This window comes from Populus nigra, chromosome 1 (genome assembly GCF_951802175.1).
Source record: "Populus nigra chromosome 1, ddPopNigr1.1, whole genome shotgun sequence".
Lineage (NCBI taxonomy): Eukaryota > Viridiplantae > Streptophyta > Magnoliopsida > Malpighiales > Salicaceae > Populus > Populus nigra.
The window spans coordinates 36,451,837-36,478,872 of record NC_084852.1 but is presented as its reverse complement, the minus strand read 5'-3'; the positions used below and the strand labels follow the sequence as shown (position 1 = coordinate 36,478,872).

General features: G+C 32.9%; 2 protein-coding genes across 5 annotated transcripts; one reads left to right on the top strand and one right to left on the bottom strand.

Moving 5' to 3' along the window:
* The first annotated feature begins 323 nt into the window (after positions 1 to 323).
* On the top strand, positions 324 to 7,832 carry LOC133695407 (chaperone protein dnaJ 13-like). Of its 4 annotated transcripts, none has more exons than XM_062117400.1 (13): positions 324 to 655; positions 918 to 1,198; positions 1,669 to 1,866; positions 1,954 to 2,068; positions 2,437 to 2,523; positions 3,032 to 3,120; positions 3,879 to 3,963; positions 4,578 to 4,631; positions 5,313 to 5,393; positions 5,862 to 5,939; positions 6,470 to 6,709; positions 7,463 to 7,570; positions 7,656 to 7,832. In XM_062117400.1, the coding sequence occupies exons 1-13, from the start codon at positions 512 to 514 to the stop codon at positions 7,710 to 7,712; spliced, it is 1,617 nt and encodes a 538-aa protein (XP_061973384.1). In that variant the 5' UTR covers positions 324 to 511; the 3' UTR covers positions 7,713 to 7,832. The 4 variants fall into 4 exon arrangements, with proteins under 4 accessions (XP_061973384.1, XP_061973375.1, XP_061973393.1 ...); XM_062117391.1 differs by having other exon boundaries at positions 912 to 1,198; XM_062117409.1 differs by having other exon boundaries at positions 324 to 832; positions 912 to 1,198.
* Positions 7,833 to 14,126: 6,294 nt separating this feature from the next.
* Positions 14,127 to 14,898, bottom strand: LOC133699042 (14 kDa proline-rich protein DC2.15-like). The gene has a single exon (XM_062122173.1). The coding sequence runs from the start codon at positions 14,817 to 14,819 to the stop codon at positions 14,421 to 14,423; it is 399 nt and encodes a 132-aa protein (XP_061978157.1). The 5' UTR covers positions 14,820 to 14,898; the 3' UTR covers positions 14,127 to 14,420.
* Between the last annotated feature and the right edge of the window lie 12,138 nt (positions 14,899 to 27,036).

Genomic DNA, 27,036 nt, shown 5'->3' with positions numbered 1-27,036 from the left:
AAAGAAATTAAATTAAACAAAGAAAAAAAAATACTTAAAAAACATTTTATTTTTTATGCCGGGCTACCAAATTGCGAGATTCTCAATTATTATTTTGAGGGCTGGGCTGCATTCCATACATCAAGTCAAACCGAATCTTGGATAAATCTATAAAGCCCAAAGATAAACTAAAAAGACGACGCAACTGAAATGAAACTTCCCCTAGCCTCAGACAATGGCAGCTAGTAATTGGAGAAACCCATGTACTCGGTTGTGACGTTAGTTTCGTCCTGAAGAACCGGAACCGTGGGCAATAATAAATTAATAATAAGGCCATGAACCGACCGAGTCACTGACTGAACCCCCACGCTTTGCAAAGCAAAACCCCTAAAACTAAAATCCCAGCCTTGTCTTCCCCTCCCCCTTGGTGCCTACTCTAAAAAACAGAGAAGGCACAAAAACTAGCTCTGTGTTTGCGTTTCTGTTTGCTTGTTTTTAAATCGATTGAAAGAAAAAGAGAAGAAGAACAGAAATGGATGGAGAAGAGGCCGGACCACCCAAGAGAGAACTGTACGCACTTCTCCAAGTGTCACCGGAAGCCACCGATGAAGATATCAGAAAGGCTTATCGACATTGGGCTCAAGTTTATCATCCTGACAAGTACCAAGATTTTCATGTAATTCAATTTTTTTTAGCTTTAAAGAAGTTGTTCTAGCTCTGAAAACTCCATAATTCGAGTGTTTTTCTTGTTAAACAAGCTTAATTCAGTGTAAACTCTTGAACATTCTCTGACAATATGGATCACTCTTTAAAAATGGGATTCTGTTGGTTGTCCAAAATAATAAACAGTAAGGTGCGATTTACTTGAACGGAATTGGGTCTTTGATTTTGTTTTTTTTTGGTCTGGGTTGGTTGAAAATGCTTGTTTTCAGATGCAGCAAATAGCCACTGAGAACTTTCAACGAATATGCCAAGCGTATGAAATATTATCGGATGAGTATAAAAGGCAAATATATGACATATATGGCATGGAAGGTATAAATTCTGGTTTGGAGCTTGGTCCGAAGCTGGATAAAGTTGAAGAGTTGAAGGCCGAACTTGAAAGGTTGCGAAAGAGGAAGGAAGAAGAGAAGATGTTAGCTCATTTTCGACCTTCTGGCACAATACTCTCCCATTTGTCCTTGCCACAGTTTCTGGATGGTGATGGCATTATGCGAGGGTATAAATCACCCCCACCCCACCTTTTATATTAAAGTTTAGCGTTCATTTGATGGGAAGTTCTGAAATGGCTGATGTATTGTTGGCTGATATCTCTGTATAACCTTACCAGAAACTTTCAACGTATTTTTCCATGGAACTTAGGTCTTCTAGAAGCATGTCATAAATTGCGAGGATCAATTTGAAAAGCTTAATGCTTTATATGATACCGGAGTTGAAAAGTTTTTGTGCTCTCTCACATGCATGCCCACCAAGCAAGCATCGGCAGTATTTTGCTTTTATTATCAAAATGATTTTTCATTTTATTATGGTTATCACGATAGTCTACAGGGATGCTCATTACTGTTAAATTGTCTGTTTCTTGAACTTTACGATTTCATTTTGTTTCTAAATACTTTATCACTCTTCAGATAAGTGCTGTATCTTGTGCCTACTTTCTTTGTTGACTGATCTTTGGACTTCCTCTTCCAGAATGGCTATGTCTAGCGAAGTTCAATCTCAATTATCTAAGCGCACTGTTATTGCTATTGGTGGAAATTTGGAAGTTAATGAAAATTCTGGTGGTGGAGCTGCTTCTACAGTGCTCAGGCACCAGCTTTCTCCAGTTTCATCCATAGAATTCATAGCATCAGCTGGTTTACGAGCACTTATTGGTGTGCAAACAACACGGTAGGGAATTTGATTTTGGAACCTACATGATTACATGGCACAATTATTGTCTTTCTATATCTTTTTTGTTCAAATGTGACTTTGCAGTAACCTATCTTTACACTCAACGGCTACAATTGCCATAGCAAAGTCTCTGAGGGATGGTTCAATTAATCTTTCCAATACCTGGACCCGCCAACTCTCTGAAACAGCAAATGGAAATGTAAATTACTTTTGTTCATTTATATCTTCTTTTCTTCTACTTGGTACCTTTAGCGTGATTATATGATTTGGGTGTTTATTTCAAGCATTGAATCAAATTGGTCAATGGCTCTGATGTAATTTATCCCAAGATTTTCAATACAGCGAACTTTTTCTATCAGATAGTGGGTTTAATATAGTCAAATAATAATAATAAAAATACATTCTAGTGTAATTAGAGGCTTGAACTATCAATTACCAATTTGATTTAGTGGAATTACGGGTAGGGTCAAAAAGTAAATAAAATAAAAGAGTTACATTTGTATATTTCTTCTATTCTTATTCTAAAATCTTTGAATTGTTGTTTGTTTGGCACTTTCTATTTTTCAGATACAGCTTTTATTAGGTCCTGAGTCATCTATAGCAGTTGGATGGCAAAAGAAACATGAAAAAATGTCTGCTTCTGGAGAGCTGAAGGTACATCTAATTGCTTTTTCAAGCAAGACATCAATGCCAAAAATGTCCTCAAAACCTTGGGAAATAGTTTTGAGTGAGAAAAAGTAAATGATATTGTGACTACAAGTAAAGTAGGGTTTTGTCATCATGTTCTGAAATTGCATGCTTTGATCATTTGGTTAAGTGACTAGTTTATTGCTCAACATAGATTAGCCAAATGCTTAATCTTTGCTTTCTGCACTCAAGTTTATTATTTGGTTACAATCAACTGTGAGAGAACATGAACTATATATAAGTTTATCTAACTTGGAGTTGCCCATGACCAACTGATTTGCTATGAACTTTACTTTTGTTCCATCTCCATTCTTTTAAATCTACTTTTCTACCGTGTTCCATTTTCTTTCTATCTTTAGCTATTTCATATTCCATGCATATTACCTTGCTATTACTATTTTTAGAAACTCACACTAAGTTCATGCTCATCTCTTCCTTTTTTTTTTTTTTTTTTGCATTTGCTTATTGACTGCAGATTGGCACAAGCTCTTTTGCTGCGTCAGCTCATTATACTCATCGCTTTTCTTCAAAATCTCATGGTCGTATTGCTGGCAGATTTGGAAGGTATATGCTCAAAATCGTAATAAAGGAGTATTCTTTGGCGGTAACTAATATTGTTTATATGATGTCCGCCTTGGATTTACTAGTTTTCCATATTCCCATTTGCACTGGTATATGTGTCTGGAAAGTTTTCAATTTTACAAGATATAGATTATGAATTTGACCAAGTTTGCTTTACATATATAAAAGATATGAACCCATGCTTTAAAATTTCGTATGTCCATAGCATTTAGGTGAAACATGTTGAGTGGGAGCACACATTTGAATGAGAGAGGAAAGTTCCATCATAGAAGTCATCACTCTCATGAGGTCTTAACCAAGAAGAAGAAAAAAGATTGAGAGAGAAACGCTCGTAGTTCAGCTCTTCAGTACAGTTTATTAACAACCATTTCTGATGTGCATATTCTTTTATACTTATGTTAAGGAGTTTTTTTGCATCACTAATAACAAATGAATGATGCTGTAGATTAGAAAGTCAAAACATTTGAGTTATAGTAATTTTTGCACTGATGGGGGGACAGCATCATCTATAAATCTATTGAAAGATTTATTATCTGTCAGAAAACAGGAGTGATGCCTGCTGAGACACAAGTGCACAACTTATATGTGACGCAAACAGTTAATTTCAACAATCAGGAGAAATCTAGGGCATTGGATAGCTTAAAGTTGGCAATAGCTTTTAATATATTCATTTTTCTCTCATGTTATGTGTAAATGCCTATAAAATATCTTGCATAAGAGTGAATCAATTGTTGTTGCAGCACCAATTTGGAGGTTGAAGTTGGTGGGGGGAGGAAATTATCTAATTTCAGCACCGTTCGAATGCTGTATACAATAGGAATTCAGGTATCTAAAAACAAGAGACCAAATTTAAGTATTGTGCTTTTATGTTATTTTGCCATTTTGCATGTAACATTCTGGTTCTTACGAAACCAGAATGAACCATAGAAGTAGTTCTGTGGAGATGTATACCAGTATATCATCCAGTTATGCCATCAAGTGTGGGGTCCAATGAGGGAGAGTTTGCACCTCAACATTCTCTCACAGAGCAGCTGCTCTCAAAACTCAAACCTGCACGTGTTACCTTGGCAGCATGGCTTATTTATTTTTATTTCTTGTGCTTTCTTGGATTCTACTAGGAGAAAATAAAGAAGCCACAACTTTTCTGCTAATTAATTTTTATGTAAATTATGTTACACAAACTAATGTCTAAAAGGCATTGTAATAGCAGAGTGTGGATAGATCATTTGCACTAATTTCTGCAATTTTATTAAGCATGGATGCAATGACCTATGGGACCTTTCGCGTAAACTGTCATAGGTTAAAATGGGAAGAAAAAGAAAAAAAATATAAATGTTCTTTTGTAAATTTAAAAGGCAAAGGCATTCATTTTATAACCCTCTCTTAGATGCTCAATGAATGCACCACCAACTTAGATTTTTTCTCCTCTCTGTTGGCAGGGAATCTTTTGGAAATTTGAATTGCACCGAGGAGGACAAAAGTTGATTATTCCTGTAAGCAAAACTAATTCTTTCTGCTGTTCATTTTGACAGGTCATGTTTGCTTGACATTGTTCTCTACTAATTTCTGTGTCAAGTGTGATGGATGTGTTATTCTGTTTTCTGAATGCAAATTTTTCCTACTCATAGAATAATGGAAAATGTATTAAATTAAGATGAAAGTATAATGATATTTTTACTTCCTTTTAATTAGGGAAAATAAATCAATTAAACCTTACATAGTTGTAAAAACATTATAATATAGGCAAAATATATCGATTAGACCTTACATAATATTATGAATGTATTTATTGTTTTTTAATACACGTGGAAAATCACATCTCTTTACATATTCAATTTCCAGTGAGAAACAATTTACACGCCTCCAAAATTTCAAAATGTATTTCCAATCAGTAGATGGGTAGCATGCAAATAAAATAGTCTCTGTTTCATATTTCTCAACAAAAAAATTGTTTCTTTTCACACTGTTTTGCATTACTTTGGCAAAGTATGAAAAGTATCTAATGGATGGAGAAGACCTCTGCTACAATATATGTCACCGTAGCATGGTTCTATTTACTTGCAAGAAAGCAAGCAAAACTAATTCCATTGGTAACTTGGCACGTCTGTGTTTATTGCCTGTCTGCTTCTTGGTTTTTTTTTTTCATCGTGCTGCTGATGGATTGTCTTGTGCAGATGTTGCTTTCCAGGCATTTGAATCCAGTGTTTGCAACTGGAGCATTTGTAATCCCAACATCTCTTTACTTCTTACTCAAGGTTATTACTGATGCCACTCTTATGTTTTCACTTGCATGCTAAACAATTAATCACCTTATGCTTCTTTAGGTTTAGTTTCATGTTGATTAGGTGAAGTAGCTGTAATTTATGAGAAGGCCAGCAGAAATAACATCAACTTTGTCTTTATTCTTAGTGTCCAATAAAGCTATCAGCTTGATGTATACATTATACACTCAACTGAACCCCAGGTGACTAAAGAACCAGAGAACCTAGATTAAATCCTGTACCAGGAAGGGCTCATTATACTCTGGTTTACAGTTAAACATCTGACATAAATCTAAACTTTCACAAATCTAAACCTTGAATGGTTTTCGAGCTGGAGTGACATTTGATTGCTCTCCATAAGTTGATTAAATTGTGCGACCACAATGACCAAAAGAATTTTTTTTGACTACTGAAATGTCATCTGTATATTATCTGCTTAACCATGTATCCTTATGATGGCAGAAATTCGTAGTCAAACCTTATTACCTTCAAAGGGAAAAGCAGAAGACTTTAGAGAATAAAGAGAGAAATTCTGCCCAGGTATGGATGCTAAGGTTGCCCAAGGAAGCAGTGGTTTATGCCTGCTTTTTGTTATGTGAACTCTATAACATGTCAATGCCCAATCATAATTATTCAATTTTAAAAATGCCCGATCCTTGATTGCATGGTTTTGATTCACAATTATAGTAGTTTAATGGAGATGATTTCCTTAATTTTTATTGGTCACTTTACTGCAAGGACCTTTAGAGGAGGTTCTTAAGATATTCAATGGGATTAGAATGCTTTATTCTCTTGGTTGTCATTTTCTTTTGAGTAGGCTTTCTTCTCCTCGTTGTAATTGTGCTACTACTAGTAAAATTTCTTCTTTACATGAAAAGGATTTTCCCCTTATTTACAAATACAGAGCATTTTTAGCATGTGTACTTTCCTGCAATGTCACATGTATTTTGGACAGAAGTTGGTACCTTTTCATGCTTTATTCTCTCTCTTTTTTTTTTATGGTTTTCTACATGCTTCGTTTTTTAGCTTCATTAATTGATTTTGAAGATTGTTTCTGGATCATTGTTTAGGTTCAAGAGGCAAGAGCTGCAGCAGAAAAGGCACAACAATTATTAAAAATTGTGGCCAATAGGAAAATAAGTAGGCATTTAGAAACAAATGAACTTGTAATTACTAAAGCTGTGTATGGAAGCAGTAAAGCTTTGAAGAAAGCAGATGAATCAAGAGAAGTAAACAAAGAATCAGCTTCAGAAGTCTTTGATGTTACAATACCTCTTAATTTCCTAATTAACGATTCTGGCCAACTGAAGGTATATTTCTTTTAAATCATGTTCTTATCAAATATACATTGAAATGTGGTTCTATCAATGGATGTGAAAAAATAACACACGTGTATGTGTGTGTGTTAATAGAGAGCTAGTTGCATGATCAACAAACTTTATATTTTAATTCAAACATGAGTGTAGTGGCTAAATGTTTTAGTTTGAGGTTGACTGCTTGATCTACTATATGAGTGCTCGTTTGCTGGATTCTGTAATCTACCTTGAAGAAGAATACATGCGCATAAAATAATGCTGTAAATGCAGGATATTCAGTCTTGAGATGTTTGCAGCTTTCTTCTCTACATTCAGGTGACTGAGGGGATAATGCTGTGAATGTGCATCTGAAGTGTTTTAATGGTCATCCTTGTGTGATGGTACCATGTGTTCCATCTATCATGTTTGATTAATTGCTTTTGCATAGTCATAATTGTCCAAAGGAATGTGTACAGCCCCTCACACCTTTGCCCAAAGTAATATACCTTGAGTCATAATTGACATCCTGTTACAGCTCCTCATGGTGGTTAGAGGGGCTGTTGGAATTTCTCTCTTTCAAAACTTCAGTAATTTATTGATGTTATATGCCGGATAAATTCTCTAGTCCTGTTGTATGCTTTCTGGTTGCTTTTGATAGTAGATTTTTTGTCAGAGGTTTTATCTCACTTAGCGTTCATGGCACTTGGATTCCTTATTCCATGTTTTTTTGCATTTGTGCTTATTCTGGTGTCCAAAATGCTGGTGCAGCTTCATGAGGGTGTAAGGAAGTCAGGAATCATGGGCTTTTGTGATCCTTGCCCTGGTGAACCTAAGCTGTTGCATGTGGAATTCACTTACGGTGGCAAAAGATTTGAGGTACTGCAATTCTATTTTGCTGTTATGATGAAGGTCCCATGACGAATGCTCTACCCTTTTAACTTGACAATTTTCATTTTAACAGGTGGAGGTTGATGATTATGCAGCGTTGTTGATACCCCAAGAATCCCATAGAGTCTGAATGCCTCTCACAGCGGTGTAATCTAGAACCAGCTATTTCTCACAATTTTGCTTCTTCACATGCCTTTTGAACTTAAATTTAAAGCGTCTATTTAATAAAACAAATGAAGGATTAAAAGCATTCATAATCGTTAAAAAAAAGCTGTTAATAATAACTTAAAGATCAAGTTTTAAGAGACACTCTAACTAGGCCGTTACTTGACCTGGGTTTTAAATTGAAGCTGACCTTGTATCATTTTCATTTGGTTAAAATCTAATTTGATATATCTAGTTAGAACCTGATTTGATATCAAGAGAGAATAATTTCAAGATTTTGTTGTTTTAAGTTTTTTTTTTTTTTTAATGCTGAGACGATGATGTTTTTTATTAACTTAGCTTTGCTAAACTTGTGAATAAAAAAAAATTAATAGTAAGGTGATCCCGGGCATCTATTATTATACTCACAATGATCAGCTATAATATTGCTAGTTCATAATGGGAAGGAGCATTTACTTATTTATATAACAGATCGTATGGTGAGTTATAAGTTGGAAGAATTTGCATCTATTTTTAATTTTAGAGGATATAAAAAAATGATAATAAATCTCGTAATAACCGGTGATGAGTTTGAATAACTTTAATAACTTATTTTCTTGGATTTCTTTTCATCTAACTATACAACAATAAAATTGAAAGCTACCGAATAACATTGTAGAAAAGAAAACCATCATGGAGGGTTATAAGAACAAAGAGTGCTAATGCTATAAACAATCTAAAAAAAAATATAAGGGATTGATTTTTTTTATATATAAAATAAAACATAATGAATGATGGTTAAAAAGAGTTCTTGATAATATAATGAAAAAAACTATGATTTCATAAAAAAATTTGAAATTTCAATCTATTCCAATAAAACAAATTTTCAAATTAAAGATAAAAACCCAAATTATAAAGTAAAAAAGAAATCAAAATAGGCTAGGTGCATTTTAGCCCGTGTATCTAGCCTAATAATAATAATAAAAAACCTGGCTCACAAGTCAAGCTTTTTATTTTTGTATAATAAAGAGTGTCCAATGCATTGTTTGCCATTATTATTTTGAAATAACATAGACGAGACGTCATCTTCCATCTTAAAATCCAGCAATTAAAGGGTAACCAAAAAAATCAGGGTAGGGGTATTTCATTTTTAAAAATTTATTTTTCATATTATTTTTTTACTCAAAATCACATAAAAAAATATCCTAAATACCTTGAGAAAACCATTTATGATCTCAACTCAAAATCGGTTAAAAGCCAAATTCAACTTGAATTAGAAAAAACTTTCCAAGACTAAATTTACTCTATCGGGCAAGAGGAATGACAAAGAACACCAAAATAAAACTCTGCTAATTGAATGAAACTCGTTGACACTAATAGTGATATTTTTTATGGCCTAAATCAATGTCAACAATGATTTCCGTGTTTTTTATTACTTAAATACCTTGATATAGTTCATGTTATATCTAATATCTACTTATTTGTTATTCTTGATTAAGACAATGTGTAGCATAATCAAAACATTACATTCTTCATATAAAATAACTTAGTAATCTCAAATTTAAAGATCACTTATAAACTATTACGTGAGCCTTCAATAAACACATGTGATTTCTTCATATGTAATCCTCATATATAGGTCAGTTCAGTGTACATGTCATCTAACAAGTATCTACATATTAGTTTTAGACATCCCTTATACCTTAATTTATAAGAACAACTATTTTCTTTCATAAAGGAAAGAAATTACTATATATCAGTTTTAATAACTTTAATTAATATCCAGTCTTACTAGAGCATTGATCAAGAACATTTATAAACAATACTTTAATGCAATAGGAATCTCATATTTATAACGATTTTATAATTTTATTTATAAAATATTTTTGTCTCAATGACTTTATCTTTACTCTAGATTAGTTAAACAAATATTTGATGAATATTAAAAATAAATAAAGTCTTTATTAAAAATTAAATATGTTTACATGAACAAAGTCAATACCATATATAAACAATTGATTGGCTTCAAAGCATATATGCTAACACTGCCAATGTCTTCAGTGCAGCCAATATGGTCTCCAACTTGAAGTTAATTTGTTCATATACCTTCCTTCCATGCTCTTCTAAAGCCTTGATTTTATTGTTTTCTTTTTAAACACTAGCAACCTTTTTGTTTACCTTGGAAAGCAGATCTAATACTAATTCTTAAGGATTTTTCTTAACAAATAGTGAGTTTAGAAAAAAAATTAAGGAAGAAGTAGAAGAAATTGAGAGAGAGAGATACAGATAGAACTAACAACTTTAACTGATAAAAAAAATCAATTTTATTGCTTGGATTCCATGATTCCCATTAATTGTTATTTATACAATGAACTAATCTTCTAATTATCTATTGACCTATTCAACTAATTAATCTTCACATGCTAAATTTACTAATCAACATATGCAAAATATGCTAAATTTTCTATCATATTTATAATATTATGTTGCTAAATTTCTTCTATCAACCCTTAGAACTTAACACAACAACCTAGCTTATGGAGGGATCCATGAGTGAGACATAAACTTCAAAAGAAAAATAAAATTAAGATGAAGTACTATCACATTAGATGTAAAGTTTTGGTCTCAAAAGAAAATCGAGAAAATCAGTCCTACTTCAATTATTTAAGTGCCTTAATAGAGGATTGAGGAAAATCTTGTGGTTTGAATGGGTTGTAATGAGAATGTCTATACCATTTAGTCTAATGATTTCAATCATAGTTATTAAACTTGGACTGTTCTGGCAGGTCGATCCGGTGGCTAGATCAGTCCGGGTTTGTTAAAAGACCAACCAATGCAACAACCTGACAAAACCCAGTCGACCCGGTGGGTCAACCTATGACCAGGTGAACCCAGACGAGACCTGATGTTTTTTTTCTTCAAATGTGGTTTTTCTCCTATACCCCTTTTTTTTATATTTTTTAGTTAGTTATTAACACTTTTTAAAGTTCACTATATAAATATTAGAAAAATATTTTATTTTTTCAATGTGAGATTTGAAACCTTAGCATATATACTCTATGTTCCCAAGAAAAAAATTATTTTTTCAATGTGCGATTTGAAATCCTTTCGTATATATACTCTATGTTCACAAGAAAAACATTATGTTTTTTCAATGTGAAATTTAAAACCCTTTAGTATATATACTCTATGTTCTCAAGGAAAAAAATTATTTTTTCAATATGAGATTTGAAACCCTTTCATATATATACTTTATGTTAACAAGAAAAAAGTTAGTTTTTTCAGTGTGGGATAAATTTTTTTTTGATTTAAATACTTCAATTTAAAAGGATAACATAACATCTTTTCAATGTGGGATTTGAAACTCTTTAATATATATACTCTATGTTCACAAGAAAGAAGTTATTTTTTCAATGTGGGCTTTGAAGCCTTTTAGTATATATACTTTATATTCACAAGAAAAAAAAGTTATGTTTTTTTAATGTGGGATAAAACAAAATTTTGGTTTAAATACTTCAACTTAAAAAGATACCATAGTATCTTTTCAATATAGGATAAAAAACTTTTTAAAATATTATTTTAAACTTCATTATTTAAAACATGTATAGTCTATATTCACATGATTTTTTTCTTAATTTTTTCATATGAAATATTAAAACTTTAAATATTTTTTTTTAATTTTTGCGAGTTAATCCAAGTTGACCCATGAAACCTAGGACCCGTCTCCTTAGCGGGGTCAATCTTAGAACCGGGTTTGATAACTATGATTTCAATCACAGGATAACAAGGCTACGTATGCATTTGGTTGGGGCCTCACATGGATTTCGAAGTAGAGAAACTATAGTGTTGCATGGTTTTCATTTATGATAAACTTAGTATCTAAGTCTATTTTATTGCTAGAATTTTGTATATTAATGGCGGATTGTTCCGTCAGTATTTAGACACTAATTTTATTGGAAAAATATTTATTGATGAAATCATGGACGAATATTGTTTGTTAAAAAACTTATTGTCGATGATTTCTATTGTATCAGTCATTACTTTAGTAATATAGACACTGATTGATTTATAGATGGAAAAAGTACGCGAAAAAAATTACCAGTATCATTCCATTGGTAATTTCATTAATAAAAAAACCATGTCATATCACCGACAGAGAAAACCATGGTGATTTGTTTATATTATCAACGAACTGAAACTATTGGTGATTTATATATTATTAATGGTAAAATCATATAATTAATTATTTTTGAACTTTTTACAATTTTCCAAGGAATTTTAGGCCTTCGATGATTCCGTTCGTAATGAATGTTATTTGGATGGCAACAAAGTTTTAAAAGGCACATGAATCTGATTTATGTTATTTCAAGGTTTTGATTTATCAAATTTAGTTCTCTCTTAGGTTTTCTAATTAATTAATTTATAGGGAATTAATTTTTCTTTTTATAGATATTAGTAAGGAAACGAATTGTATAATTCATGTTTTAATGTTTGGTATTTACTTTTCTGATAGACTTATAACTAATCAGCATGGTTAGGTTCCGTAAGAAGTTTAGATTAATTAGTGGGATAATAAAAAATAAATAAATAAAAGCGGCAAGCGTGTCTCTAACACAAGTCCTAAAAAAAAGGTTGTCGATTATTTTGGGTGATCCCAACAGAAATCATGTTTCAGTTTCAAGCAACTTGGAGTTTAGAAACATTCTCTGTGCTTCAAAATATGGAAAAAGTGGTTGAATCATTGCAACAAATAAATTAAAATGTTGTGTCATTCCAAAGCTTAAATCAAGCATTTTTAAGATGGATATGGTTACTCTTTAAATGAAAAAAGAAAATTTATCACAAGACATTGAAATTTGTGTTCTTGGCATAGAAGGCATACATCAAGTTAATTAATGACAATGCTTCGGAGAAGTAGAATAAAAATTGTCGTCTCTAGTTGCAAGGGATGTTTTCATAGTGAGCAGAGAAATTCCCAGATAAATTTGACATAATTATTGTAACATTATTTTATAAAATAAACCCTGCAACTGCAATACCATAATCTTAAAAAAAGAAAAGAAAAAAAGACATGTACTTGTCCAACGAGCAGTACTGAGCGTTCGATGTTTTCCCAACCATGCCATCTGCCAAAAACTCAAGCCTGATATAATTATTACATGCCCACCGTAATTCCAATCCTCCTTTCAGAGGGAAACCTGGATTAACTGTAACCTCATCGTGGATTTCAATGTTGAAATCCACGCCTTGAGCTCTGATTTCTGTTGTAGAAATATCATCGATACCGCCATCGATTCAAGATTAAACACCGGCTGGTGACTTACGAAAGATTCAATTATTTCTGAAATGAGTTTGTAACTAGAAAACACCAAGAGTCCCAAAAGGAGCAACAAAAGAATTCCCTGAGCACACTGCTCAGCAGCCTTCCTATAGTTAGCAGTGAACTTCTTTTCGGATTCCCTTTTAAAGGACTCTTGGAGGAGGCTTTTTATGATTAGTAGTGGCAATATTTTTCCTACTCCCTAGAAAAGGTGTTTCGAATTCCATGGCTTAATGCAGCAGGGAATATGGAAACAGATGCTGTCATATTTATTGAAACAACTAATCATCAACAATAGATCTACAAATGATCCTACAACTAGAAAGGTAACCTTTTGATGTGATGTTATATGAGGATCGTGAACTCAATTTGCAAAAGCAATTTTATTCATTTCCTTGCTCTTTGTGAACCCTGATCATTGATTCCATTGTACTATAAATTTCTCTAAAGTGTCTGCAATTCTGCGTTGCCTGAAATATAATTATTATGGATGGGTGAAACAACGTCTTATGAGTAAGACAGCAATATATGTGTAAACTTAAAAGCAAATTAAAGCCAAACCCTACAACTTAGAAATATTTTTGTTCAAACAAAGCCTGAAGTACTTCTGTTGTAATGTCTTTAAAAACGTTCTTTAAGCAAAAAAGTCTTTTTGTAAATCAACACCCCCGTGCATCTCTATGTAAACACTAAACAGTTCTTACAAACAGTTAAACACTTCATCCTCTCCTCTTTTAGTTATTGTACAATGATACGAGTAATGGGGTGAACCTATGGAGTTCCAAGTTATATAATAGATGAATACTTTTGATTAAATCACAAGCATTAGATTTGTTGTAAGCTTCGAATATATTGGCTAAGAAATAGACACCATTTAGATTTATTCTTTCTTAATGCGTTCTTTTCATCCAGTTTTCTCTAAGATGAATTTGAGCAATTTTCTTCGGATGGTAAGAGTACTAATTAATAACGGACTCAAGAACACTCGTTTTCTTTTTCTTTCTTGGATAATACTCACTGGTGGGGAGTTCAAGTATGCAACAATTTGTCATATGCAGAATCATAGACAAGAATTGCAAGTTTACTTCAAATAATTATCACTAAAAAGAAACAAAAAGAAGGATTTATAACAGGAATTACATCTTAATCAAGTTCAACCGCGGCATTCATTCCATCAAAAAAAAAAAAAAAAACCTTGAGTAGACATTATCAAGGGAAGCTACACTTATTCGTGGTAAACAGACAAGCACTGAAACAAGCAAAGCAAGTAGCTGTTACACTTACATCACACGATTCTTAATAGAAAATCAAAGTACTTCACACCATGAAAAATCACACACTAAGCAAACTATGCATGATGGAATAAAAATACTTTTAGGCGCACTGGAAATCTTTGGGGACCTTCTTTCCACAGACATTGAGAAGCAAGCTTAGAGATACTGGGATATTAAGGTTGATGCCCAAGATGTTAGCTTTGATGGCAGTGCAAAGGCAAACAGCAGCCTCGAGATCAAGAAGGCCTTGAATGACACTACAGCAAGGTTCTACTGGGGGAGTGCCGACGGTGACATTAAGCAATGAACCGAGCAAATCAGCACATACACCTAATTTAAGTGCATCCTTTGGGCACTTTCCACCGGAAGGGCTTGGTGTTGGTGTTGGTTTGGGTTTAGGAGGAGGGGGGCAACTGCTACTCTTGGCGGTGACTAGGGAGAAGAAGAGAAGGTTGACTGCAAGAAAGAGAGCAAGTGATGTCGTGCTTTTGGAAGCCATAGAAGAGAGCAGTAGTTCTAGTGAATTATAGTAGTTGAAGCTATAGAAGAGAGCTGTTTCAGTGATGGAGAGATGCTGTAAGGGATGGGTTTTTATAGGGTGCAAGGAGCTAGATTCAGTCGGCTAATCAGACTTGAGGGAAAATAATTAATAGAATAAGTTCGTTTAGCCATGTGTGCTCTTGGAATTTATAGCTGGCAGCAATATTTGGCAAACGTTTGGATGCTTGTGTGGTAGGGTTTAATTGGCAAATTGCCATGTTCCTTGGTCCTAGCATCATTACCATGGTATCTGTCTAGTCAGCAATAAGATTTTAACCCTGCAACATACTAGTTCCAGTTATCCTGGGCGTCCCCAGAATCAAGATGTTATGGTTGCTTGAACGTCTCACGAGGAAACAAATTTGAGAACCCACCTTGACTTGACCACATGTTCTTCTACGTAAAATTGATTGCTAAATGTGCTCATGCATGCATACCGGCTATGATGGAGGCAAGAACTTGCTAAGACAACACATAACCAGTAATTAGTAATGTAAAGACTGCCTTTTCTTCTACCTTCTTTTTCATGAATGGTAATCCATATGTCTTTCAGCTCCCTTCTAAATTACAGGCCAGATCCTACTGCTGAGGTCGAGCTGGTTTTGATATATTTTTTTTTATTGTACCCGACTGTCACTCTTCAATATTCATCTTGGCTATTAACTGTACAACTTAATCCTCTACTCTTAATAAACTTGATGCACATATTCATCCATGAATAATTAGCTTTGATAAACCTTTTCCTTCTTAATTTTCCCGGAAATTAAAGTACGCCAATTCCAGCCAAATCATGCATACAATTTCAAAATTCTAGAAGTGTAGAAAATCGTGACAAAACAAAGTAAATATAAAAGAATTAATTCAATCTAAAAATTTAAATTTTAAATTTAAAACTTATATAGATTCATATTATTCTATATTTAATTTTTATTAAATAAATAAAAATAATAAAATTGAAACTCGTGACCACTTAACTATTAAGAATTTGATATAATATTAAAGAATCAATTTAACTTAAAAATTTAAATTATTAAATAAAATTTTAAAATATAATTTATATTATTTTTTAATATAAATAACAGACAAACCAAAGATATTATTTAAATAATGGAGCAAACGGGCCGGATATAATTTTTTTTTAAGGATTTTTGAACAACTTCAGTGTAAATCAAAGAGGTATGTTGTTTTTGGCCTATTAATTATTGTTGAATATGTACTATAGTTTGGTAACGAATACGCTTCCATGTTGGCTTATTCGATCTTGTGAAGTTTACTTGGTCGATGTGAGTGTCACGGGCAACCCTAAAACCAACAACATGGGCTCCACTGCGGTTCTTGATGGAATTATGCAAGCTATCAGCAGAATACATACCAAATTAAACCGTTGTCATGATTTGTTAATTTTCTCTCCATTCACACTGTGGAGCCAGCTTTAGCTCCAATGGTATAGCTGATTTGTTCATTAATTACTATTATTTAACCAAGTCAGCACATCCAATCTTGGAACCATTACATTATTTGATTTTAATTATTGCTTTAATCATAGATCACAGATCAGTATTTGATTCCGATTGGTGTTGTTTTGTTCTTGTGAAGATGAATGCGTCATATGATGCATGTTTAGAAATTCGAAGCTGGTATATGCATAAATATTGCAAGTTTACATCGGCGCTTTCCTGTGGGATAAAAATCATGCATGGTCCCTCTGTTTTGCACTTTTGATTTAATCAAACTCTATTTTAAATTGGATCAAATTTATTCCTCTAATTCATTAAAGTAATTAATTTGAGACTCTGCAACCAATTACATCATAACAAGCGGCATTCATCTAGCTATATAATTTGTATCGGATTGTGGGATCGATGAAGGGGCTCAAATCACCTTAGATTGGAAGTACAGGAGTTGATTTGATCCAATTTAATGTAGAGTGACCATGAATTATCTTAGCCAGAGAAGTCGACAGCAATTTGTCATGTGTAGCAACGGCAAGTTGAAGGGCTCCAAAGGACAAAAATTCTAACTTCTTACATTGATTCCTGACATGGGTTGCAGAAGATTAATACAAAAGTACCAGAACACGTCTTTCTTGATTCGATCTACAACATTGTGGGCATGTAACAGTTGGAAATAGTATTGCAATACTGGAAAAAAAAACCCCCGAGATTTCGTTCATTTTCAGTGTTTGGTTATTAGGGAAGAAGCATGAAGGTTAAAAAGGTTAACGTCGTTGGAAGGCCAGTCTATTATAGCATAGGCTAGTATATACTTGAGGACCTAGCTGCTGTGGTCAACCGTGTGACTTGTTCCGTCCCCGTTTTGAGTTCGACCCTCTATGTGCACGCCTGTCATCCCCGCGGTGCCTAACCTGTCCCTGAGCTTGCAAGATGTCCAGTGGGCCGTGGGGAATAGTCGTGGTGCGCGCAAGTTGGTCCAGACATCCCACGTGAATCAAAAAAAAAAAGAAAAAAAGAAAAAAGAAAAAAAAGGTTTATTATTCTTGTATTGTAATCTTGATATTAACTATTGGACATTATCTTATATATATATATATATATATATATATATATATATATATATATATATATATATATATATTTCCTCCTCCCAGTCTATTTTGAAGGCTTCTCCTACTCTTGTTGTCGTGCCTTTGCAAAACTTGTTCTCTTCCTCTATTATGCACTCTTCTCCTGCTGTTGTTGGCTAAAATCTTGCCACCATGAACGTTTCAAATTTGTAGACTTCCTCTACTGTTGTTTCTGTGCATCTTGTTTCCGTGGATGCTATTGTTTGATTCTCTATTATTCATCAAGTTATTTCTTTGAAATTTATAAATACAAATTACATGTATTGGCAAATGCAGATGAAACTATATTTTCTTGGACAATGTATTTTTTATTTTGTTGATGACTCCTTGTCATGTTCTTCTCCTCGTATGGTTGCTATTGATGACATTTCTCTTCAGATTAACCATTTTTTTTTCATTGGAAACAACAGGATCATCTTATTCTAAGTGCATTACTTTCTTCTCTTTCAATGGATATTCTCCATCTTGTTATTGATTGTCAAACCTTACACTTTGTTTGGCGTACTCTTGAGCCAATTCTTGTTTCTCCGTCTAATTCTCATATCATACAACTTCATGGTTCATTTCAAGATCTTCGATATGGTAATGATTCAGTCATTATGTTTACGTAAAAAGCAAAGGTATTATTTGATAAATTAGTTGCTGTTGGCTAGTCAGTTTCACTACAGGACTTTAATTTGTATGTGTTTTATGGTCGTCAGGGTGAATTCAAAGAGTTGGTAATAACCCTCGTGACCAAGGCAGAACCTCTTTCGTATACAGATCTTCATAGTCATGTTCTAACTCATTAGTTTCTTCACAAGACTTCCCTTCAATCCATAGGTGTTGCTGTTGTCAATGCTCCTTTACTGCCCACACCAAACCAGCCCTTCAACACTTGTTTCCCAATGTCAGCCTTTTTGTTCTTTTGGTAAATGCAGAGGATGCTTTCATGGAGGGTGGTGTCCTATTGCTGGCAGCGGCAGAGGACATAGGTCTATTTCTTAGTCTATTTTTTGCAACTTCAGTGGGTCTTCCAACAATGATTGGAGGCAATGAAATTAGCAGCAAAATAGGGGGCATCATGGCTTTTCAAAGTGGTATAATGTCCAATGCTAGTTATATCAAGTCTTCGACCACTGAGTCCCTCAATATGGTTGAGCATGTGGTATAACTTCAAAGCCATAGACAACAATCTAGTGCAAATCTTGCGTTGAACAATATTTCCTCAACAGGTTCTGTCGATTGGTTTCCTGACACTAGTGCTAATCAACATGTCACACCTGATCTTGCAAATTTGACAGGGTCTGAACCATATCCTAGCAATGATCACTTGCATGTTGGTGATGATAATGGATTCTCCATATCTAATATTGGTCATACTAAGTTATATACACCACATCATACCTTTACTTTGTATAATATTCTTCATGTCCCATATATTAAAAAACATTTTATTTCTGTTCAGAAATTTTATTTTGATAACAATGTTTATTTTGAATTTCACTCATATGTGTTTTATATCAAGGATCTCAACACCAAGGAATTACTCCTTTCCAATCAGAGTAAAGAAGGTCTCTGTGTTTTCTTTGAGTCTTCTTCAATGTCAATTCCTCAAGCTTATTGGTTTTCTCATGTATCTGCTTCTGTTAATCTATGGTATCGTCGACTGGGTCATCCTACTTCCCGTAATTTTTAATTTTTTTGTATAAAAAAACAAGATTGCTTGTAGCTCTAAACACCTTAATTTTTAGTGTCAAGCTTGTTTGTTAGTAAAATCATCGTATCCGTCTTTAGGACCTGAGAGTCACAAAACTTCTACTCCACTTGAATTAATTTTTAGTGGTGTTTAGAGTCCTGCTCCTTTCTTTTCATTTGATGGTTTTTACTATTTTGTTTTTTTATGCACATACAAAATATATATGATATTATCCTCTTGTTGAAAAGTCTAATGTTTTCTCTATTTTTCATTAATTTTAAACTTTTGTTGAGTGTCAATTTTCGTTAAAACTTAAATCTGTTCAAACTAATTGGGGTGGTGAATACCGTAACTTATCCACTTTCTTTTAGACCATTAGTATTCATCATCGTTTGATTTGTCCTCATACTCATGAATAAAATGGAATAGTTTAACGTCGTTATAGGCATATTGTGAAAACTAATCTTACTTTTTTAGGACAGTGTAAAGCACCATTAAGATTTTGAAATTACATTTTTGAAACCTCAGTTTATCTTATCAATTGAATGTTTACTCTTGTCCTAGACAATAAATCTCCTTTTGATTGTCTTTTTCAATGGTCTCCTAATTATCATTTTTTATGTACATTTGGGTATCTTTGTTTTTTGTTTTTTGTTTTTGCGTCCCTATCATAATCATAAATTAAAATTTTGCTCATTTTTTATGTGTTTTTGGCTATAACTCTTCTCATCTTGGTTATCGTTTCTCAACACATTTATATCTCTCGTCATGTCCGTTTTCATAAACATATTTTTCTTTTGTCAAATCTGAACAGATTGCACAATCCGCCTCTTACTCTCTATTCAACCCAACTAGTCTTCTACCCAATCTCCTCCTCTCCCCACCTTTTCATTCTCCTATACTTGCTACCACTCAACCTCTCCGCCCGTATGCCTCTTCCTCTCACACACTTGTTTCTTATCACCCACAATAGCCCGAAAATTCCCCATGTCCATCACTACATGCATGTTTACCTAACAATCATACTGTAGGTACATCTTCGTCCCCCTCTGCTTTGCAGCATATCAAATTTGTTGTTGTTGGTTCTCCCAGTTGTCCTACTGATTTTTCCCCATTCTCTGCCAGTGATGCCTCTATTACGAGCTCTACTATACTTCTATTGATAGGCTAAGTCTAGTTGTTGACTTGTCCTCTTATCCCTTGTAGCAGGATCCCCCTTCATATTCACCTCTCCATGCATCGTCGTTTATGGTTCTTTATCTATGGCAGCTAAAGACAGTCAATCTGATTGTTTTTTCTGCCACAACTAACATTCCTGCCTCTCGGGTTGTTTCGTCTCCTGCCTATAAATCACTTACCTTTTTTGATGTTGATAGGTATGATGCCTGGTGCGATGCTATGTAGGCTGAAATTCAAGAACTGCATTTCAATGACACTTGGTCCTTGGTTCTTTTTCATCTTTAGATGAATGTTGTTGGTTGTCATTGATTAAACAAAATCAAGTATCGTTTTGATGGCAACATTGAACGTTATAAGGCTTAGTTGGTTACTCAAGGCTTTAGTCAACAAGAAGATATTGATTACTTTGAGACTTTCAATCCTGTTATTAAACAAGCTATTGTTCGGTTAATTTTCATAGTTGCAGTGTCTCGTGGTTAGAAAATAAATCAACTTGATATTCATAATGCCTTTCTCAATGGGATTTATCGACTCTACTCTCTCTTCTTATATGTGTTGATTGAAAAAATCCTTATATGGCTTGAAACAAGCTCCTCGGGTATGGTACACTCGACTTAGTGATTATCTCTTCTCAATTGGTTTTCATGCTTAGAATGTTGACACCTCATTGTTCATTATATTTGTGGGCGATGATATTTTTTTATATGTTAGTCTATGTTAATGATATCCTGTTAACTGGAAGCAACCCAACCTTACTTCACAGATTGATTCATACTGAGCTCATAGTTTAAGCTTTGGGATTTAGGAGCTGTTCATTATTTTTTGGGCATTGAGATTCATTTTACTCTTATGGGTCTTATTCTATGGTAAGATAAGTATATTCTTGACATTTATTGTCATAACCCAATTCTGGGTTATTCCCTAAAAATCATATTTTTTTCAAAATAAAAAAATAAAATTAAAGCTAGCAACATGGAGAAAGCAAGACGGGAGAGGAAATTTTTAGGCATAATTGTACCTTATTATGCCCAAAAATGGAGAAAAATGCAAATTTAATATCAAATTAAATGATTATTGGACGAATTTGCATAAAAATCAAGTTCAAGGACATAATTAAATTTTTAATAGGCTAATTTGATTTAATCATGGGCCAAATTAAATTTTAATTATGTTTAAGAATTAATTTGGATCCAATTGAATGATTTAATTAAGTGTAAGGACTTAATTATACTTTAAAATGATTAAATTAATTTTATTAAGGGCTTGATTGGTGAAAAATTAAGTTTGGGAGCCTAATTTAGGCTTAATTAAGAAGATTGAAATTTTAAGAGACTAAATTTAATTTTTTTTCCAAGTTACTTGATTGAAATCAAGGGTAAAATTGCAATAAAATTGAAGTTTTGGGGTCAATTAAGTGTCAAATTGATAAAATTCGCAGCCAAATACCAAAATCTACAAAAGGCGCCAAACTATAGGGTCTTAATTGACAAAAACCATGGGTGAAATTGAAGAAATTGAAAGTTTAATGGTCAATTAGAGGTTAAATTGCATAAAACCGAGATCAAGGACCACAATGCAAAAGGCGCGTAAATTAAGGGTTCTAATTCAAGTTCGGTAGGGGTTAAATTGCACTAAATCAAAAGTATAAGGTCAATTATAGGTGCAGTTAAATCAAATTTAAAGAGGGAGGACTGAAATGAACTTTGACCAAAAACAGAACTCTAATACTGTTCATCTTTTTCTTTAATTTTCTATCAAATGACAACTCAGAGAAGCTACTTTAAAGGTGCATTTAATGCATCTAACGTCCATAAAAATTGACAAATATTACACACAAATGATCCTCTGTAATTTCTCTACAACCTCATATAGCCCGTTCAGGCTGAATGACAACCCATCGGCACCAGTGTCGATTTAAAGAGGTCAACTCAGTCAACCTTTTCCTGCGGATTTGACAATTCAGGATGCCTACTTTGAACCAACAGTTGAGATCCTTCCCAACTGAATCAACCGCCTATAAATAAAAGTGGATTTCAAGCCCTGAGAGAGGAGAAAATCGAGTCCAAATTCAGAAAAAAAAAAAAAAAAACAATTTTTTTTAGTTTCTGCACATTTCTTCTCTGTTTCTCTCTCCACCTTGTCTTCAGCCGTTGAAGACCCCACAGAAACCTTTCTCCTCCACCAACAGACGGCTGCTCAGCCTCCCCACGAACCCAAATCCTCACCGGCGATAGGGGCAACCACCACGAGGTCCTCCCTCTCCCCGCTGCAGATTTTCTTCTTCTACTTCCTCTTCTTTCTTCCTCCGACACAAGAAACCAACACCGTCACCATTTCTTCCTTCAGCTCCTCCTTGAGCAACCAACACACCCACACATTGCCAATACCACCAACCAGCCACCACTACGCCTGTAATAAGCCACTGTGAACGTCTTTCTCTCATCTGGAAGATGTTTCTTCTTCCCGTTGTGACCAACATCAGCTTCCACCATTGCAACCACCACCTGTTCCACCATCCTCAGCCAAACTAATGACGACATCCATGACCCTTCAGCCATGTGAGCCTCCCTCCTTTCCTCCTCCTCCTCCTCTTCCTCCTCCTTCTCCTCCTTCTTCTTCTTCTTCTCTGCTTACTGCGTGAACAGTAGCCATGAATTATATATATATATATAATCATTTCAAAAAATTGTGATTTTCTCAAATATTTTTCTACTAATTTTGCATAATATTGGGTTGTATATTTACACTGTAAAATACAAATCCAGTATTAAAATACCTGATTTTCTCCAAAATATTTCAAAAAAATAAATTGAAAAAATTTTCAAAAAAAATCTCAAAAACCTTTAAATTAATTTTCCCTTTTAAAAAAAATTGTTTTCATGCATATGACCAAATTCTAAAATTTTTCAAAGCATATTTTCATTAAAAAATTGCATCTTTCTCATGTTTTGAAAATCCAGAAAATGGATATCATAACCAGTTTATGATCATCCATTAGGGTTTGGTCAAAATATCAAAAACCTTTTTCCAATCGTTTTTTGAGGGTCTAGATGTAAACTTTAATATTTGGAGGGTGTAAAATTACACAATAAGGTACACCCTCAGGTATTAAAGATATAAGGTGTAAATAAATACGATGCTAAAATCCAAACTTTAGAATTGTTAGGATCTAACCCAATAAGGTAGAGACTTTCTCATGAAACAAGATTTGCCTTGAACCTTAGAAAAGACCAACGAATAAAAACTTGACTTAGAAAAAAAAAACAATTAAACAACAATGCAGCTTATCTTAGGTAAGGTGTACTGGGGGTGATGCGTCTTCCCCTTGCACAACCAGTCCCTTACTCAGACTCTCACGAACCATAAGTTTCTAGTAACCATAATACTAGGTGGCGACTCTTAAACAGTAATCATAATTTTATGATTAAATCTAAAAACTTTTCCCAACACATCACACCTTATCAATGAGGCACGACAAAAGCCTCCGTGATATTTATCATCGGCAAGTATGTCCTCTTACAGGCCTGTTGATACTCTTATTTCTATGTCAAAGGTTACTTCCGTGTTAGATTGCTTGTTATTTAATCTCCTACATGTTTTTGGCAAATTATTGGTGCGCTTCAGTATCTCAGCTTTACGAGACCAAACATTTATTTTGTTGTTAACAAAGTCTGTCAGTATATGCATGCTCCTACATATTCACATTGAGCTGCTGTTAAACGCATTCTACGTTATCTTAAGGGTACGATCTCTTTTGGTCTTCATATCACGTAGCTCTTTTTTTTTCTTGCATGATTTTACATATGCTGATTAAGCTGGTAGTGTTGATGATTGTAAATCTACGGGTGACTATGTTGTTTTCTTTAGTCATACACTGATTTCCTAGAAGTCCAGGAAACAACGCACTGTTGCTCAATCTTTTACAGAGACAAAGTATAAAGCCTTAGCTGATGGCACTTATAAGGTCATATGGCTTCAATATTTATTGCAAGATCTACAGATTACTCCTTCTTTAGTGCATATGACTTGGTGTGATAATCTAGATACTACTTATTTATCTGTCAAACCTATCTTTCATGCGCGTACTAAATATATTGAGGTTGAATATCATTTTGTTCGTGATAGAGTTGCTACAAAAGCCGTTTAGATTCGTTTTATTTCTTTTAAGGATCAACTTGCAGATGTTCTCACAAAATCTCTCTCCTCTTCCTTTTTTACTGCTCTTCAGGTAGAATCTTAACCCTCAGTTTGAGGAAGCATATTATAGTATAGGCTTGTATATATTTAGGAAAAATTTATTATTCTTGTGTTGTAATCTCTACAATAATTACTTTACATTGCCATATATATAATCAAAACTCTCATTCCATGTATTTCTTTATTTTTTTATTTTGATAAAAACAAGTATTTTTTTATTAGAAGTATAATTCTAAGTAAAAAAAATTTTCATACTATGAAAAGCAGGTTTCAATTAAAAAAAACATGCCTTTATAATTTTTATATGATTATATGAAAAAATATTTATTTAAGAAACTATATAAAAAATTCATAATAAAAAAATAACAATATAGATAATCTATTCTCATTAAATATTCATATGTATTTATTTTAAATATTTTGTATGTTACTTTCATATATATTATTCATAAAATAATTTTTAATACTATTATAAAAAATATTATTAAAAAATTATGGTATAACTGGATTTTTTTAACCTATCATTTAAAAAAATATTTTAAAGAAATTCATTATAAAGTATAAAAAATAATCCAATTGTATAAATAAAAAAGATAAAGGATGAATATGGGTGCATGGCCTTTTAAAAAAAGATAAGGGCTTCTAGGTTTAGAAGGTTTGGTACGCATCTGGCCTATTATAAAAATCTCGGATGCACCTTTTTCTTTTTTTTTTCATAACTCAAGAGTACAATACATCATTCACCTAAGTTTTTTTTAATTAACAAACTTATGGATGGATTACATGTCACAATAAATTTTTGACTATTTTAGTGGTTTGAAAATTAAGAAATTTAAACTTTAAAATCTAAATTTTAATATATTTAATTTCATCTAAAAATACAATCTAACTAGTTTCAAAACATAAAATTAAATTGAATTAAAATGAATTTTGAGGGTTCTTATCTATTTTTTCTATTATGATTAAAAGCCCAAATAATCTTCATTGAATTTTTATTTTCAAGATAAATACATCAATATTAAGATTATTTTTTTAATGATTAGAATATGACCTATCAAATTTATTTTTTTTCATTTCTTTTAATATGTTTCTCCCTTTCTTTTTCAACTTAAAAAATAAAAAAATAAAGTTTTTGTAACAAAATATCCACGAGACTACTTTGATTCATTAGTGGAAGTCAAATACCCTTGATTAGTCGTTAGGGAATCCTGGGTGAAACTTGCATGCAGCTGCTTTCGAATTAGTTGAATCTCAAAATTTCAAAGGAAGAAATGACATGCCATGACTTCTGGTGCTTGACCCACAGCTAGCTTTCCATCATGTTAACCTAGAGAAGGAATTGACTCAGTTAAAACCTACTCTATAAACCGGTGCTGTCTTCATTTTAATTTACCGGTAATATTGATTTGTACAAGAATCATGAATGTATTTTAGTTTAATTTGTTTAAGTTTTGATTTTATATTGCTTGCTTTATTAATAGGATTTTATATTTCCTTGTATTTATTTCTTATAATTAGATTCATGTCTAGGCTACAATCTATATAGTGAAAACTCTTACCTACACTGAGCAGGTTTTTTCTAATATATATATATTCTTGATTTCATAAAAGAAAAAAACTACTCTAAAAAGCTGTTATTTTCTTAAAAAAATAAATGAAATTAGTTTAATAAATTATTGATTAATTTCTTTTATTTCTTCTATTAGTTTAATATATTCTTGATTTCTATGATTTTCTTTTTCACAATAAATTATTGATTATTAAGAAAAACTAAAGCGCCTAGGTGTTACCTATTCTTCCCCTATAACAACAGACACATTTGGATTCGCACAATGCACTTTTTTTTCTTCTTTTTTTCCCCTTAAATATTTTTTATATTTACTCTATTCATGATTGGCGTAGATGGTTTGTGTTCAACAGGCTCGTTGCAAGATTCTCAGAGGTACCAGAAAAACAAAGATTTATCATTTGACAATCTTTTTTGGTTTTTTTTCTCTCTTTACTCAAGAGACTATAATTAACAATTAGGAAAAATTAAGAAATAATAATAAAAAAAAAACTACAAAATTCAAGGATAGCATAGAGAAAAAAAAAGAATAAAAGAAAGAGAAGGAAAAAATACCGCCTGATGCTACCTCTGATGGAAAAGACCATTGAGATGCATCAAGAAATAGCATTGAAACAACATATTTATCATCAAGAAACAACATATTTATCATCAAGAAACATCAAAGGTTACAACATATTTATCATCGAAAAGTATGTCCTCTTACAGGCCTGTTGATACTCTTATTTCTACATCAAAGGTTACTTCCGTGTTAGAGTGCTTGTTCTTTAATCTCCTACATGTTTTTGGCAAATTATTGGTGCGCTTCATTATCTCAGCTTTACGAGACCAAACATTTATTTTGTTGTTAACAAAGTCTGTCAGTATATGCATGCTCCTACATATTCACATTGAGCTGTCGTCAAACGCATTCTACGTTATCTTAAGGGTACGATCTCTTTTGGTCTTCATATCACGTAGCTCTTCTTTTT